This window comes from Plectropomus leopardus, chromosome 2 (genome assembly GCF_008729295.1).
Source record: "Plectropomus leopardus isolate mb chromosome 2, YSFRI_Pleo_2.0, whole genome shotgun sequence".
Lineage (NCBI taxonomy): Eukaryota > Metazoa > Chordata > Actinopteri > Perciformes > Serranidae > Plectropomus > Plectropomus leopardus.
In genome coordinates, this window is record NC_056464.1 from 12275272 (window position 1) to 12292592 (window position 17321).

Here is a 17321-nt window from a genome sequence, read left to right on the forward strand (position 1 = left end):
AAAAGTCACATCCCAGCCTATGAGAACACTGCCATCCTCTGGTGAGCTCTTGCTCGATGGACATACATGTCATGCTCAAAACCCCCGCGGAACAAATTAATCGCCAAATTTGTAAAAATGTGACACAGTTTGCAAGATCTGACATCTCTAACTCGTCGAGTAGTTGCGCGTAAACGACGTCTCCCACAGATCTGCACTGGCTCACATTCATGTGCCATCTCAGAATATAAAGTCGCCATTTGTTTGATTGCATCTAGATCCCGGAGAGTGGAGCACTGGTACACCACGACTCCAACTGGAAGCTTCTCTGGGCTGCACCGGAAAACCCCGGTACAGCTCCCTCGCCAGGTCTCCCCGGGATCCGTGTTTTGCATCGCTCCTCAATTTGCATTTCTTCCTCAGATTTTCCGTGAGACGGGTTCAGCCGCTCGAAACCAGCGGGCGCTCCACGGCTCTATTGTACGTGCGCCTCCATTTCCAAAGCAATACGCGCAGAGCGAGCGAGCGAGCGAGAGAGAGAGAAAGAGAGAGGGAGAGAGAGAGGGAGACAAACCTCTGGAAATTTTGAATAATGTTGCCGAAGCTCCACGAGCGGGGAAATTGAGGACATTTTTTGATTTACTGTTATTTCTGTTGCGTACCTACGGAGACAGACACGTGTCTTCGGGGTAAACAGAAAGGGCTAGATCGTGTCAGCAGATAGCATTGTTTTTCTTCCCCGCTTTTGTTTGTTATAGACTACCGAGTTCAAGCTTGGCGACGAGCTTTTACATTTCACTTTGTGCGCCTTGGTGATAAAGACGCATTTGGAGATGTCGGAAGTGCTGCCTTTCAACGAAGAAAAAATGAGTCATTATGGAAATGAGGGCGACGAGGGACACCTTTCCTTCACCTGTCGTCTTCAAGACACCAACAACTTCTTCAATGGATCACAGAACAAACGTCCGCCGAAACTCGGACAAATAGGCAGGAGCAAACGGGGTAATGATATAATTAAGGCGTTTTCGTTTGTATGGTGATGTGTTGAATGCGCACATAGGTTACCAGCGGACCACAATTAAGGATGGCTCCGTGTGAAGCCAGAAAGGCAACACCTTTGCCTTGACATGGTCTTCAGTGGAGCGTGATATCAGAGACATTACCTATTGTTTGCATGTGTGTGGGATGTATGGGTTTTTAAATATTCTATTCGCATTGCAACACAAGTTGGATGCGCAGTGCGTGCTGTTAAATGCCTTCTGAATGCTTCTCAACAGAGTTGTCCCCTCCCCAAATGAATGCTTGGATTGATTGAGATTCGTATGCACTGTAATTATGATCTTGTGTGTTTGCATGATGCATTCAGCTGTTTGTGTTTTGGCTTTTGTGTGTCCTGCATTCCTGATGACACCCATGAGATGGTCCTTGAAAATTGAGGCTGGCTTGTGGTGGCACATGCATGCACAGGCAGACGCACAGTTGCACGTACAGTAGTGCACAGACACAACATGGACTAACATGGCAAACATATGAGAATTGCATCTGTAGGTGCAGGAGAAGGATGCACGCAGAAAAATCAGACGTGCACATTCGTTAACGTGCATCACACACACACACACACACACACACACACACACACACACACACAGCGGAGTCACGTTCATGGTTATCTTTTCCTTTTTCTGCACACTCTTACTCTCTCATGCTTGCACACACACCACTCCTGCTCATACAGCGCAGTGCTAATGGTTTTGGGCTTTAATGCCCTCCTGTCAGTCGGTGGTGAATTTTCAAGACGCCACACCAAGATGAGCCTCCCTCATTAACTCTCTCCCCCTGTCATCCACAGTTGTGATTGAGGATGAGAATGGCGACGACGAAGCGCTGAAAAATGGAACAGAGAAGACCCCGGCAGAGGCTTAGAGCACTCGGCTCAACACCCCCCAAAAGACACTCTTGAAAATTTTTTATGGCGATATTTACCAATTTTAATCCAAAGACACTGTAGATAAGCACTTTCTCTCATGTGGCAGCAAGCAGCACTTCCACGCCCTCCTCTCCCAGTCAGTCATGGCCATCCGGTTGACACACACTGGCAGGGGCGGGAGATGGCAGTGAAGGAGACCCCCAGGTGGACCCCCCACCCCACCCCTGACACACACACAAACACACTCACACAAACACCCTCGATTGCAGGGTTTCGCCATAAATCCAAAAGCAGGAGAAGACAACAAGGGGGGGGGGGGGGGCGAGGTGGAGGAAGGAGGCGACGCTGTCGAAATGCAGAAATCAGGGACAGGATACAGAAATAAATCTAATATAAAAACTAAAGCACACACTTCTCCTATATCTTATCAATCAATGGTACCATTCTTTCTGCTCTTCATTTTGATCGAGGGCAAACGAATAACAGAGTTTGTAAATATGGAAAGGGTAGCCCATATTTTCTTGCACAAAGTGGGAAGTGGTAAACTGGTTTGTTCTCTGTGTTGAAGACTTTATTTATTGATCTTTTGGAATATGTCTTTTGCAGTGACTCAAGGCCCGAGGGAGTGTTCTTTTGTATGTTGAGAAAACTTTGAGTGAATGGGAGTGACATTTTTATTTCCACTTAACAATTCTCGATGTTGCCTGAGTGTTTTTTGTTACCATACTTTGCAGCTAAGAGTCATTTATATACCGTGTACCTCCCACCTGTTTGTAAGCTTCCCAGGCTTTCACCTGGATTGGTTGATACTGTAACTTGACTGTACACACCCTATTGATAAACTATTTATATTGCATTGTGCATTATCGTGTGTGCCAAATCTCATGAGGGATAATACTGTACAAGACGACTTGTTCTTTTTTTTTGTGCTTTATACATTTAAACTCATACGATTCAGTTGTTTTGTTGGGGTCGCCATTTTTTAGGGCTCTTTCTTAAAAACACTGAGATACCAACTCATGCATGGCAAATATTAAATCATGCATGCACGGCAGAAGTTCTGAAACTCTTGTGTATTCTTGAAGCACCTCGTATACAGCTTTGAATGACAAACCTCGAGAAACAGTCTTAATTCTGCGTTGTACTGTACGATTCTCACTGATTTGTACAGTGGCCTAATATCTTGTAATAAAGATTATGACAAAGTACTATTTACTGTTTAGTGTTGATTGTGATTTAAGGAATTATGTACTTGATGTTGCTTTTTGTTTTTTTTAAAAACTGTTTGAAAACTGTAGCAAAAACACAAAAATATAGTTTTGTATCAGAAAGATGAAGACACTAGCGAATAGCTCGGCTGACTTTTGGATATGGTCTTTGTACAGTTTCCCCTGTTGTTATTGGATTGCCTATCTGGCTGCCAAGGAGGTCAAGTCAGCATTTTCCACTGTGAGAAGTAGCATCCCATTCTTTGGAAAGATCAGATATGGAACAGAGAGAGTGCAATGGCAGGAAAGAAGAGCAAATAATCCTGAGAAGAATTTGAAATCCACTCTTGTTTTGATTTGTTTAGAGTTGAGACGCTCGGCTCGAACGACTGTGCAACAGACTACAATCTCATAAAGTGCTACAGTATTGCAAATGATTCTGTGGGGGGAAAAATGTACACCACTGCTTCCCAATGCAATAAATGTCTGTTTGCATCTAAAAATCTCAGCTCCTCTCTTTAATCAAGTCCTCTCTTTAACTCCATTGCCAGAGATGTAAATGGTGCAGGGACCACCGAGGCGTGAGGAACATTGATGAGACGTGACATTTCCAACTCTGCTGTGGTGACTAAATGATTCATGTTGTGTGACGAGCCTCTGTCAGCGAACGACATCTTAAACCCCGGACCGCCGGGATGTGTGCTGGGAACACATACATGCACCAAACACACATGTCTGTTTCAGCTCCAACTGCAGGCGAGACTAACATATTGCTCGTCTCTCTCCCTCCCCAGTCTTGACAGACATGAAAGGGGCTGCCTGGGCTGGGTACCATGGTAACAGATGCACCTTGCACTCGATGGGTGCTGCGGTGGGTTTTCGGTGCAGAATAGTCTTCCCTGAGCCTTGGCTTGATAGCATCGCTATCTTTAATGGAATGTTCTCCATTCTCTTATCTCTGCCCTCTTCTCTCAAGACCCCCCTATTCACTCAGTGGCGTGACCGCATTATCCTGCCAAAATAGTCCCTTCTTCCAAGACGGCAGTCAAGCATGACGATGGCGCCTACTGCAGTAACAGCCTATCCCCTCACACAGAGTGAGAGGATGTTACATTTAGGGAGTAATTGGCTATGATTTCCTGTGTGGTGGATCCTTTCATCCAAAGCGTTGCAATAAAGGCATGATGTGATCTAAACGCATGGTCAGATAGCATTCACACACAACGAACCTGTAAGACTTCACCTGTAACATACTGCAGAAAATCATGAAAACTTATTACAGCAGTACTGCAGAAATTATCAGTTTGAAAGCCTCAATTGTGGTGCATGTATACAATTATTTGCCTTTCAGTCAGTTGAGGGATTTGCTGTTCTTCTTGTTGTATTTGTCCACATGATTTCTCAAACTTTCCTCCTTGCTACATTACATCATTTTGCAGTGTTTGCAACACATACACCAGAAATCCACATAGTGAGCACCGATAGTAAATCACCACTACAAAGGACCAGTTAACTCTACTATGTGACTCATAGTAACTGTGATACCTATTATCAGCATGCGTCACCTTCAGCGGAGCGTTGAAAGGAAGAGTGGGGTTTCAAAGCAACGTATGGCAATTATAAACTTAAAGAGACCAAAGAGTCACCACCTAAATTGTTAAATTGCCGATGCATCAGTCACAAAGGCTGCCGAATTACACTGCGTCCCAATAGTCGCAATGACAAAGTGCCAAATACAGAAAAACTGCAAAGAGGTGAACACATGCCACCACTGACAGATGCTCAATGGGATATTTTTTTAACGATGTCTCAAAATGCATCTTCAAAGGGACCACAAAGTCAAATCAACACTTCAACAGTGTCAAGATTTTAAGTCTCACCATATGGCAGAGTTGTAGTCTTTTCCTCTGACAGTATGAATGATTTTATCTATGTACTATGTCAATTGGTGGATATCAAGTTGAGATTTTTTTAAGTTATAAAACTAGTAACCTAAGGTGATTCTATTTTTTACTAGGGAACAGTTTGCAGACCTGTAGCAAGACTTAAATAGATATTACTATAATGAAACATTTTAATTTGGATCATGGATGGATTACTGTAGCAAAACATCACTGAAAGTAACACGTACCAAGCAGAAAGAGACACAAAAAGACCACAAAGAGATGTAAAGGCACTGCAAAGAGACACAAGATGCCCAAAAAACTGGCAAAAAAAAATATGAGGAGACACAAAATCACTTAAAATACAACACAAAGTCGCTAATAATATATCTAAAATTATCTAACACCTTAGACATGTCAATAAGACACAAAAGGACCTCAAGGAAACACAAAATGACCAAAAAAAGACATAAAAAGGATACAAAATTACACCAGAGGGACATGACATTGCCGGCAGAGATACAAAATGTTAAAAAGGACACGAAATTACCCCAACAGACACAATCTTACCTCAGTAAAACACAAAATCACCTTGAAGAGACCCAAATGACTCTGAAAAGACACAAAATAACCACAAGGAGACACACAATAACAACAAAGGGACACAAAACTCCAAAAAGGACAAAAAATTACCCCCAAGACACAGAGAATTATACAAACCAACCACAAGAAGACACCAACCTCCCAAAGGATGCATAATGACTACACAGAGATGCAAAACCACCACAGAGTTTATGTGTGTCTTGCTCCGAAGTAGGAGAGATGGTGGGGCCCTTTGCATATCGGTGCCCAGGGGCCCATTGTCTCATAATCTGCCCATAAGTGTCCACAATAAAGATACTGATGGTGATTCTCTGTTGCAGTTTAGAACATCCTGTGCTTTCGAAGCTGTGCACCAGGCTGGAAAACCTATAATGCTCCTTACTTTTTGTTAGTGTCTGTCTGAAAAGGTGAGGTCTCAGATATTAATTAAATGCTTGTTTTGTTTTTGTTTTCCTTTACCTCCTTTAAAAAACACTTAAAAAGTTACAATAGATGCAGTGCATCAAATGTGGCTTGGAGCTGAAAGAATGAAACGTGCAGATGAAAGGATACTCGGAGGCGTTCAAAGGCAACAGTAGTGATTACACACAGTCAGTGTTTGATTAACAGATTCACAAATAATCAACCTTTCTGTAGTAAGCTATGCTCCTTTATATGTACATTTTGATAAGAAAATAGAAATATGCCAAAGGATAAATAAAAGAAAAGAAAAGTTTATCAAATGTAGGACTGAAGGACCTGAGGCGCAGCTTCAAGGTACACACAAGTTTGCATGGTGACGTGCTTCAAATAATATCTGAGAGGCTACAATCCTGTTAAAATCCACGATAATGACAGAGGAGCCCTGCCCAGCTACAATGAACAAAGTTCATCACAAAACATCTTCAACTCTGCCTGAGCCTCAATCTGCCATCTATTTCATAATATCCATGCAAATTTCTCTCGCTAATTTGTCCTTCTCTAATATTTTGATAAACAGGTATGAGTGTCAAAATGAGTCAACTTCACAAAGATCTGCCTCCTCACTGTCACATCCCCCTCCTTATTGACAGCCTCCTCACACATTCAGTCACAGATTGATAATCCAGGAAAACATATTTCTCGGTTATTTTAGATAATATAGCACCCATCCAGCTGACAGACACAACACTTATTCATAGATAAACATAAAGATCTAGGATATGTGTTTATCACACAAACTGCTGGACAGTAGCTGTATACGTAGGTGGTGCTCAGTGCTATGTTATCTTTATAGAAAGAGAAAGAGAAGATAGTACATGTGTGTTGTGTATTTTATTGTGTATCGGCCATTTTTCCCCTTTTTGATAATTTTCTAATATTTCTCTCTGTCTTTTTTTAAAACATTACTTTTCGGGGATCCTTTATTAGGCCTTTTGGTATTTATGTTGTGGGAAGCTCTCTGTTACCATCGTCAGTCACTATTTTGATAATGTTGTGTTAAATGGAATTTGTAGTGAAGACTGATGAGAGGCTAATTACTGGTGCTGTGAAAGGGGGCAGACAGAAGTCAAGATCTGGGGTGCTGTTGGGTTACATAAGCTCTGACAGAAGAAGAGAAAGAAAGAAGAAGAGGAACACAAAGGAGTGGAAAAGGCAAGTGAAAAAGAGAGGGATGAGAATTTTCATATACTGTAAACTCACAAGCTGATCTTACTTTCATAAATCTAGCAAACCGATAACCGTGGTAAAGGTGAGTAAATGTAACTGTTAGTTGAAATGTCTGTTTATTTCATTCCTAATTGTTAAGTTTGCTTATATTTTATTTGTTTTTACTCAACTTTACGAAGTTCTTCCAACTTTAAAATGATGAGTGACTTGACTTGTTCTTTGCAAGTTATAGCAGTTTAAGTTTTTAAGTAAACAAAGTTAGTCAGACTTAATAGGACAGTTTTATGTATTTCTCAAAGAGAAAGATTTCGTCTGAAAATTTCTTCTATTTTAAGTGGGTTTTATTGTTGCTTTTTTCAAAGCTTTATAGGGGGTTTGTTTTGATTGTATTATTTCATTAGTTTTGAACAAACACTGGTCTTGTCTCTAGATGTTCAGAATGACCTTTTGTTCAAATGAAAATAATCCTGTGAGCTAATCATTTTTTGTTGTGCTTACTTTATTTGTCAAACACTATTAGACCAACTTGGTGTGCTTAAGTTGCTTTCACTTAGAAAAAACAAGTTAATTTCACTTGTCATTTTTATGCTAACTTATATAGATATATATATATATATATATAAAGTTAATGCAATTTTATAAGTAAACCAACAAATCAATATAAAGTAAATATAACGTAAGAATATTTATAGTTGCTTACTTTTTTCAAGGCAATCAGTTTCCTCTATTTCTTCCTTTGTTTCTCAAATCTTTTTTATTGATTTTACACCAGTATTGTGGACATTGTGGACTGAAATGGCAGAAGAAACTGGTCTCTGATTGACATGTGAAACGTGAAACAGATCAGTTCTGGTAACTCATTCCCTAATCTGCCATATCCACATACCCCACACACCCTTATTCCAAGTCCTCCCACTGGTTACAGACCGAAACAAATTGAATTGCAAATAAACGACTAAATAAATAGATCTTTTTAAAGAAGAATCAGCTTATCAGAATTTACAGTGTAGGTCACTGATATAAGAGGGGAAAACCACACCCTGCAAGCTCCCTCTTAGCTGCACACACGCAAACATGCACTTGATTGTCATTGAGAAAAATCCAGCCTCTCGTGTAGACTCCTGAATCTGACCTTTGTGTCGCTGCAGGGAAATACCCGCAGTGACCTCACATGCTGAACCACTCACTGGGAAAACCACCTCCTCTTTTTCCTCAATGGGCTTTATATGATGCAGTAATAGAATGTGTACAGCATGCAAATGGCTGAGGCAACATTTGCATTTCATTCCACTGCATATGTGTATTTGTGTGGATTGCATTTATTCAGATGTGCGTGCAAAGATGTGTGCACATATCTTTGGTGGGCCAGCTCAATTGGCATTGGGATCAGGTATTCTCTCACTGATTGAGACTCTGCTGGGAATTTACAAGGGCGACAGCTGATAAGAGGGAAATGCAGTTGTGGTTTTAGTCCTGGTTGGAAAAATAAATTATTATCCCTTTAGACTCCACACCAGAATATTCTACTTGCTTGCGAATGGGTTTCTTTTTTACGTCAAGTTTGTTTGGACAGAGCTGAATCAGAGTGTTTGACCAGAAAGAAATGCCTGCCTATAATATGATGGTAAAACCCACTTTGGTTGCAGCTAAATCGTGATTGCAGATGACGTCAATCTTTCAAGCAAGTCCCCTCTCAGATATCCGTCCAGCTTTTACTTATCTCCGAAAAACTGAACGCCACCCAAATTCTGCCACTGTGCACATTGTCCTCATGCATTGTTCAAAGAAAGGTTAAGAGTCCAGGCTTAACAGATGGGACTCTCAGGACAGAGTTATAAAAATGGCCAAATGGCCAAAAAGACAGGGAGCACTCCACATTAACATTAAATACTCTCTCTCTCTCTCTCTCGCTGTTTTCCAAGGAAAGTGAAGAGAGCTGGGAGGAGGGAGGAAGGGAGGGAGGAGGAAGGGCAGCAGGCAGGCAGATCGGAAGAGAGTGGGAGAGCGGCACGAGAGGGAGATGAGGAGATAAGAGAGATGCAGAGCCGGGAGAGAAGGAGGAAAAGAGAGGGATAAACAAAAGTGAGAGTGGAGGAAGTGAGAGGAAGAGAGACAGAGGCTCGATATGATGAAATGAATGCCAAGGAGAAACAGTTCAGACCCACCAGATGGTTACTATAGCAACCACATCCCCAGTCTCTCTCTCACACTCTCTGTCTCTCTCTCTGTCTCTCTCTCTCTCTCTCTCTCTCTCTCTCTCTCTCTCTCTCTGCCTAGTTGCTTTGTTGCTGCTTTAAGTCTGTGGAGGGAAACCAACGGCTGAGAGAGACAGCTTTTTACATTTTGGTGCAGTGGCATCGTAAAGCCTCATCACCAACTTTACATACTTGCGTGCCCACTTGCGTAGATTCAGTACGATGTCACTTATCACCTCCTGGATGTTGATTTCTGTCACAAACGCCAACTGATGCAGTCATTTCCTCCCATGGAACACGTCCCTGCAAAAGCTTGTGTTTAAGTGAATGATTAGCCATGCATTAGAGCGCAGTGCACCAGCGCAGGGGTCATGAACAGTTCAAGAAAAAAAGGCTCCAGTGTCCAGAGCCTCTTGTGACCTTAACAAATGTTTTACCCATGACTCTACCTTCCTCATAGGCATCTACTATATGTATGAATGTGTAGGGTATTCCTTGTAAAGTGTGCATTGCTGTAAACACCGCAGACAGATTGAGATGCTATAAGCGTCCTCCTCAAGCCTCAGCAGCAGCGCATTACAGTTTCATACACAGAATGGGCATCGGATGTCTCCATCGAGATCGTGTTCGCCCCTGCAACGCGCATAAAAAAACCCCATTAAAAGCACACACTCAAGCATATGCACGGACGCAAATGCAAGCCTGGCACCATGCATGCACGGCCTGCATACACACGGGAAATATCCAAACTGGGATGCACAACAAAGGGAAGAGCTTGTGGGCCCCCCAGCTAATCTCATGCATGGAGATCATTTTCAAAACAGAACAAAATGGTGGGCCATCTCTCGGTGGCAGAGTGGGTCTCTGCAGGGCCCCCGGGGCGGGATGGCATGTAACTGTGTACGCGTGCCTCCTGAATAAAAGATGCTGACCTAGATGGAAATCCGCCATTGGTCACTTAATTTGTCCTACATGCGTGATTGGCTCGTGCCCAGACACACAATATAGCTGTCTAATTGAGCGAGAGCAGAGGTGGTCTTTAGTGTGTCGCTAAAAAAGTCGCATGTGTCTCTACAGGTTTTCACAGAAAAAAAATTCTTTAAGATGCAATATTAAATGGTAAAATGTAGGAGATAATGTAGGAGAAAGAATGGATTTTATTTTAATATATTGTTAATGCAGTATTCTATTTGTTCTTGCCCTTCATATCAGTGTCTCTGAAGTGTAAATGTTGTTTGCTTCCACCTCACCCAATAAAAAGCTGACTTTTTAACCTCTGGGGACTTTACCCTGCATGCATTTTCAAAGACAGAATCACAAAGGAAAGCATGAGGAGCATTTATAGCCGCTCCATCATCAACTAACATTACACAGCTCACTGATGCAGATTGGATTCATGCAATGTGCCAGTCCCGGACCACGTGGGACTAAACATAGTACATATGTCTGCAGGTCTGTGAGCATGAATGAGCCCGACTGAAAGGGTGTTTTGTATCAACATTGTACTGAGCCCTTCTACATTATTGATATGCAATTTGACTGCCCGCCATCAATAAATTATTAAGGAATTGAAAATTGTTGAGCTGGTGCTTGACAGCCTTGATGCTGTTTGGACCTGGTAGATGAATGAACACTGTCCTGTGATTGTCAATGACTGTTGAATTCCAAAGTGCATGAGCGAATGAATAGTCTAGCTTAATCTTTTTGCAGGTTTTTCAAAGGACTCAGGGCTATTTAGCCCCCACCTTGTGTTATGTAATAATCCAGCTGTTTATTGAGTGAATTGGTTGGGTTTAGTGAGAGCTGGGTTTTCCCCAGAGAAAGGAGGGAGGCTGGTTCCAGATGCTCGTGGTTGCCTGGCCGACCTTGGGACTGAAACTGTGTTCAATCCTGGAGGCTCTGTGAATCCCAACACACGGATTCTGACGTCTTACTTTCCCACACCTTCATGATAAATACAACCATACAAACTTGTCTTTGATATCACTATTACTATAAATTACTATAGAAGAACTCACGAACGAATTATTCAAATGATCCGCTGGCAAATTCTTGCATGTGAACATTCATTAAAGTGGGCTAACGTAACCTAACCCTTAGAAAGTCACTACAGAGCAGTTTAAAACTGTCAGGAAGATGTTGTACCCATCAATTACTACTTTTGATGGGTAACCTGTGTGGCCTAGCACTGACCAAGGGGCTATAATCCAGGTCTGAAAAGATAAGCATTTTCCTTATACAACTATTTGAATGATATCTTACAAGAATGCAAATACAACAGTTCGTATGATACCTAATGAATTAGCTCCCCACAAATGGCTTTGTCACAATACATACTTAATGTGAAGTTACTTGCTTAGGGTAAAGTCATGCAGGTTAGGTTTAGGTGAGTTAAAGTACTCAGGTTAGGTTTGGGAAAAGACACATGGTGACAAGGAACTTAAAAATAAGGTAGACTTGGTTTTCCACAGTCCCAGACACCAGTGTCCTGGTATACATGAGTAGTGTATGAATGGTGGTACTTCTCGTAAGTATACGTACAAACAGAGCATGGCAACAACCAATGCCTAAGTGCCTTAAACCTGCATTATTTTCAATGACCAGTGCGGGGCACCTACACAGCCAGTGTATAATTCCATTTTGTTAATTATAGTTCCATTTAGAGTAAAATACATGATACACTTTAGTAAAAAGCTACCTAATAACTGAAAAGTTGCTATCATGGCGGTGTCCTCAGGTTCTCAGTCAGATCCACCCCTTGCTCCTCCAAAGCTTCACCTTTTCATCCAAATATGATCACTTGTTCACAAAACCAAGATGGCATTGGGAAAAATACCAAACTCTAAAAAAAAGGCTGTCCAAAAAACTATTGTGTGATGTCCCGTGGCACAGCCATCCGGAGCAATTTGGGGTTTTGTATTTTGCCCAGGGATACACTGACATGTTGACTAGAGAAGAAGACCCGCTCTAACACCTGAACCACAGCAACAGTAGTTATAAGGTTGTGGAATCATATTATTCCACTTTGTCTGACAGTATCATGCATTGCGTGTTCTCGGCATATTATTAAAGCTATATAATCATCAAGTGCAAGGTCTACATTATTTTTTTATACTACTCAATCAAATGGAATAAAATGTGCATTTATGTGTCTTGTGCAAGACTTAACCCAAAATTCTACCTGACATTCTACATGAAGGGGTTTCCTCTAATAATTTTAAAAGTAAGAATTTTAAAAAGAGTTTAAAATAAGATCACTCTTTATTAAAGGCTTAAATGTAATTCTGAATAGGAATTACCTATAAAAGAGTCATTTTAGACCATAACAAAGGCTTAAACATTTTCTTTTCATAAAACCTATAAGATACAGAAAAACACTGTTCATGAAGATCAAATATACCTAAAATATAATTTATGTGTCGTGGGAAATAAAACTCTTGTTAGTAGTTGTTATCAAACTGTTAAAATCTGAACCTTTGTATAACAGCTTTTGAGTTATTAAACACATGGTAGTTTATAAAATGGTTAGGTTTATAATATAAAGGCTGGTGCTCTGACTCTGACAACAGCAAGCCGTTCCATACACATTGAAATTCCTTGGTGATGTCCACTCTGCACCATCAGCCTCTCTGGCTAAGCCTCAGGAATACCAACCAGCTGTCAGCCCCTTACTCTCTCTCTCTCTTTTTCTCTCTCACCATCTCTCGTGCTATCTCACTTTCTCTTTCTCTGCATGTTCTCTCTTGTTGACAGAAAACAAGTGCTGCATCACCATTTTAATTCTGGCGTGGGCGTGCAGGTTCTGTTTTTTTTTCTTGCTAGAGATGCATGGAGCAAGCAGTGAGGAGCCAGCACAGAGTGAAGGATCAGGGGTATGAATCTTAATGACTTCTACCAGAAGAAAGTAGGGGTAGGAGGTCTGGGGAGAATCCGCCTTTAATCTCCCTCTCTTTCCCTCTGCTTGTCTCTCTCTCACCTATGGACCTGTGCATGCAGCCTGTCTGTGTTTGTGGGATTTGTCTCTCTTTGATTCTGATTAATTAGCAGACGATGGACAACCAAGGACCTGAGAGCTGCCATGTTAAAGACGGAAAGAACAAGACAGAGGAGACAGACTCCTACTGCTGCATAGTTTTGCTAGCAGTGTTGCCATCACTACACAGTAGCCACAGAGCCAGCACCTATAATAGCTATGTTTGTGTAACTATTAGACCTTTCAGTATGATTTTTCAGACAATCAAGTGCCGTGAGGAGCAATACAATGTAGGAGGCCCCACCTTAGGTCAAATTCATTTATACTAAATGGCCATTTCTACATATATCTTTCTACTTTTGGTTTGGGGTATGTCTTCCATGGTTTAGGCTAGTCCCCTTAGGTCCAACCAATGGCAGTCTTATTTCTTGATGTCTTGCTTCAAATTCTCACACTAGAAAAGCTGGAACCAAGAAATGTTTGGCATTCTAGCTTGGAAAAAATGAATAAAACCATTTATGGATATCAAATAGTTGGAGATTTTCTGTCAATAAGATAACAGATTATTGCAGTTTAATGATGTTAAGCAATCACACATAAGTCTAATGTTTGGGTGTCCATTCGCTGTAACCATGCAGTGTATTGTGTGTATCCTGGCCCAGTATTGGATGAGACATCTATCTTCTATGACGATGACAAATCAATACCATAAATTATCCATTACACAATATCTAAAGCAACATATTTTGAATGTCATAGCAATGACTCCACCATCCCCCTGTCCTCCCTCAACTGTAGTTTATCTGAGAAACACCTGCACTATATTGAAAGTTTAATTCCACAGCTTTACATCCTGCAAAAATATGAAGCTGGTGAGGGACTTGTTGCGGATATAGATTGTTTAAAGTAGCCAATAGCACTGGATATGTGTTACATGACTCATCGTTGTGATGGAGCTGATGTATCTCAATGGTAGACAAAGTGTTTCATTGTACGCCCCCAACTGCAAGATGAGTTATGAGTATTTTTTAAATACTCTTCCAAGAAATTACTATTTCTAAAATACCATTAAGAATACCTACAAAACATTCTGAGTAATTGTTGGGCCAGTTCCTGGTGGTGATGATCAGTACAAGATATGTGTGATAAAAAAAAACAAAAAACTTGAACACCTATTTTGATTTAATGGGAACTTTAAAGCTGCACTAATCAATACATCAATACGAACAATGGGTTAAATGACCATGGGTAATTTGGAAGATGTCACTCAGAGTGACAAAGAATAATCACCTAACTATGCAGCACCCCTCAACCCTATAGAGAGAGAGTCTTTCAGCTTATTGTTTTGTTTTTATGGCCCACAACTTTTTTTAGTTCACTCTCACTGCTCCCAACATAGTTTACATCCACAGCAGGCAGCTGTTTGCGTGAAAAAAGCTTTAATGAATCCACTGTGCACTGACTGCCCAGCACCAAACAGCAGTAGCACCAAGATAGCAACTACCTTTTGAACAAAATGAACACTTAGCTGCTGGAAGAACCAAATAGATTTTAAGATGTTTATGAAAACAGAGATACAAGAAGAGCGAATGCTGTACATGCAAATAAGTACATATAGACACAAACCAGCATTCATCTATTTGCCAGAGACACAACTCTAAATACATGCTAATTTTGCAAACATCTGCTGGGTATTTATGGGTTATTACATCTAACCTCATATATAACCTGAACCATGTGGTGTGGTTGGCCATCATAGAGTGTAAAAATAGTTCATTTATTCACTGATTTTTCTCTAACGAGCAATTTCTATTCAGTATTTTGGGGGGCTTTCAGAACAAAAGTCATCTGATAATCTCATGAGAGTCCGACACTTAAACATTTGCCTTTTCACTGAAGGCACACCTGGTCACTGGTGAACTGCTTGTTCACCCTTTCACAGTTCAAAACCACGTTCAGGCAGCATATGAATGATTGAATATACAACTGAATTAATTTTTTATTTCATGTCATACCATTGAAGTGGACCATCCCACATGGGATTACATGACACATGATATTATCACATAAACAAAGACTAAATAAATCATTGTTGCATACTGTCACATACTTTGCAAGTTCCAAAAGAAAACAAAAAATAAAAGAAACACGTTATACACAAATGACAGAACAGAGACATACAAAATAAAAGCTTCCTTTTAAACAATTTTTTTACTTACTGTCCATGCTTTGTCCAGATAATTTATTAATGGGAGAGTAAAAGTCTCTTAATTAATTAAGAGTCTCCCAGCAAAATAAAAAAACAAGCACTCATGCCAACATAATGTTCACTTTTCAGATAAAGTGGTAAACAACTAACCATCTTTCATGTATCATTTTGTCAACTATCATTTTTGAAATAAAAAAAAAAGACCAAAAGGGACTTGAGGGTTAAAATTTTGCCCATAAAGAATTGTGAGTATTAAAATAAGTTCTCTTATTCTGTCTACATTCTCATCTAACAATGTTTTATTTATTGTATAATCATTTATTTTTACCTGCAGGCAGATCATCAAGTTGGAGCTCTTGTGTTAGCAGCCCGTACAAGTGTTACTGTATGTATAACAGAGTGTATATACTGCCTACATGAGCTGTGACCTACTGTATACTTATGAGCATGGAGTAGTGTTTGAGCGATCTTACATTATGCATTCGTGGGCTGAGTGTTTACCTTTCCTCAGATTGTTCACACTGAAAACCGAACTCCACTGCGACCACTCTACTTTGATATCCTTTCTGTCATATTCAGCGCTTGAATTGAGTCCTTATGTGGCAATACAAAGTCCTTCTCTCTGTCTCTTCCAAATTCTCTGGAGACCTCAAACCTTACTTTTACTCTTTCAGTTGCCATGGATACCTCCGGCAAGGCAGCTGATTGGAGGCAACAATAAACTCCGCTCTTTCAAGCCTTTGACAAATTTGTCTCCAAACTGACGATCTAAGAGACTCCCTATATCGTCTCTCTCACACACTGACACAGCTAACGTGTGCACACACATACATGGAGATGAACTCGAACTGCCGCACACACAGAGCGAGTGCCGTTGACCGTTGGATGACAGCGGAACAGCGATCAATGTAATCTCCTTCAGCACAATCCAAAGCCACTGTCATTATCTATCTATCTATCCCAGTGGAGCAGGGGAAATGTGTGAAATCAATTCTGCATTAATTTAAGAAGCAGCCAGCCACAGCGGTCTGGCTCCAGAGGTGACCCCAGGCGCTCCTGCATGGTCCTTAGCGGAGGCCAGCTCTGGTTAATAGTCTGGTATCCATTAAAGCCCCTAACTGGGATAACTATGCTGTAGCACTCTACTCAAGTAAAGAGCAAGAGTAGTACTCTTAATTCCGTAATGCGCACATAAAGAAATAGTTTGAAATTTTGGGAAATACCCTAATGGCGTGATAACACTTGCGACGACACAACCAGGTGACCAGCTACATTACCGACTTGCCTTTGAAGAGCTGTTCAAGTGCTTGTTAACATATTTGCGTCATCACAGGCATCAAGTTACGGCCTGGTTAAGAAAAAGTTCAACAAATAACCTCTCATAAAAGTACAAGACACTTGGGCTCATGGAGACAGCCAGGCTAGCTCTTCCCCCCATTTTAAGTCTTAATGCTAAACAACTGGCAGGTGCTTACTGGGCAGACACAACGGGGTCTGTCTATCTATCTATCTATCAATCTATCAGTTTTCTCATAAAACTCTCTCCAAGAAAATGTTTTTTGAAGAGCCTAATCCTTATCCTAATTTTTATCTTACTTATGTTAAAACCAAGTGCTAACATTGCAAGGACTTGTTTTTGTCCCAAAGGCAGACGTGTCCTCACAATGTGACTGACATATATATGTCCCCACAACGTCATACAAACATTGCATTAT

The 17321-nt window shown here is 40.9% G+C and overlaps 1 protein-coding gene across 1 annotated transcript; it reads left to right on the forward strand.

Annotated features, from left to right (window-relative positions):
- Positions 1-291: 291 nt before the first annotated feature.
- On the forward strand, positions 292-3572 carry camk2n1 (calcium/calmodulin dependent protein kinase II inhibitor 1). The gene is made up of 2 exons (XM_042498417.1): positions 292-981; positions 1829-3572. Exons 1-2 carry the CDS (start codon positions 813-815, stop codon positions 1900-1902), a joined length of 243 nt encoding a protein of 80 aa, XP_042354351.1. The 5' UTR covers positions 292-812; the 3' UTR covers positions 1903-3572.
- Positions 3573-17321: the final 13749 nt, after the last annotated feature.

What these genes read in the sequence shown, in the direction of transcription:
- camk2n1 (XM_042498417.1), top strand. Translation starts at nt 813, where the DNA reads ATGTCGGAAGTGCTGCCTTTCAACGAAGAAAAAATGAGTCATTATGGA. An exon ending in AATAGGCAGGAGCAAACGGG is followed by an intron (nt 982 to 1,828) that starts GTAATGATATAA and finishes TGTCATCCACAG; the next exon opens with TTGTGATTGAGGATGAGAAT.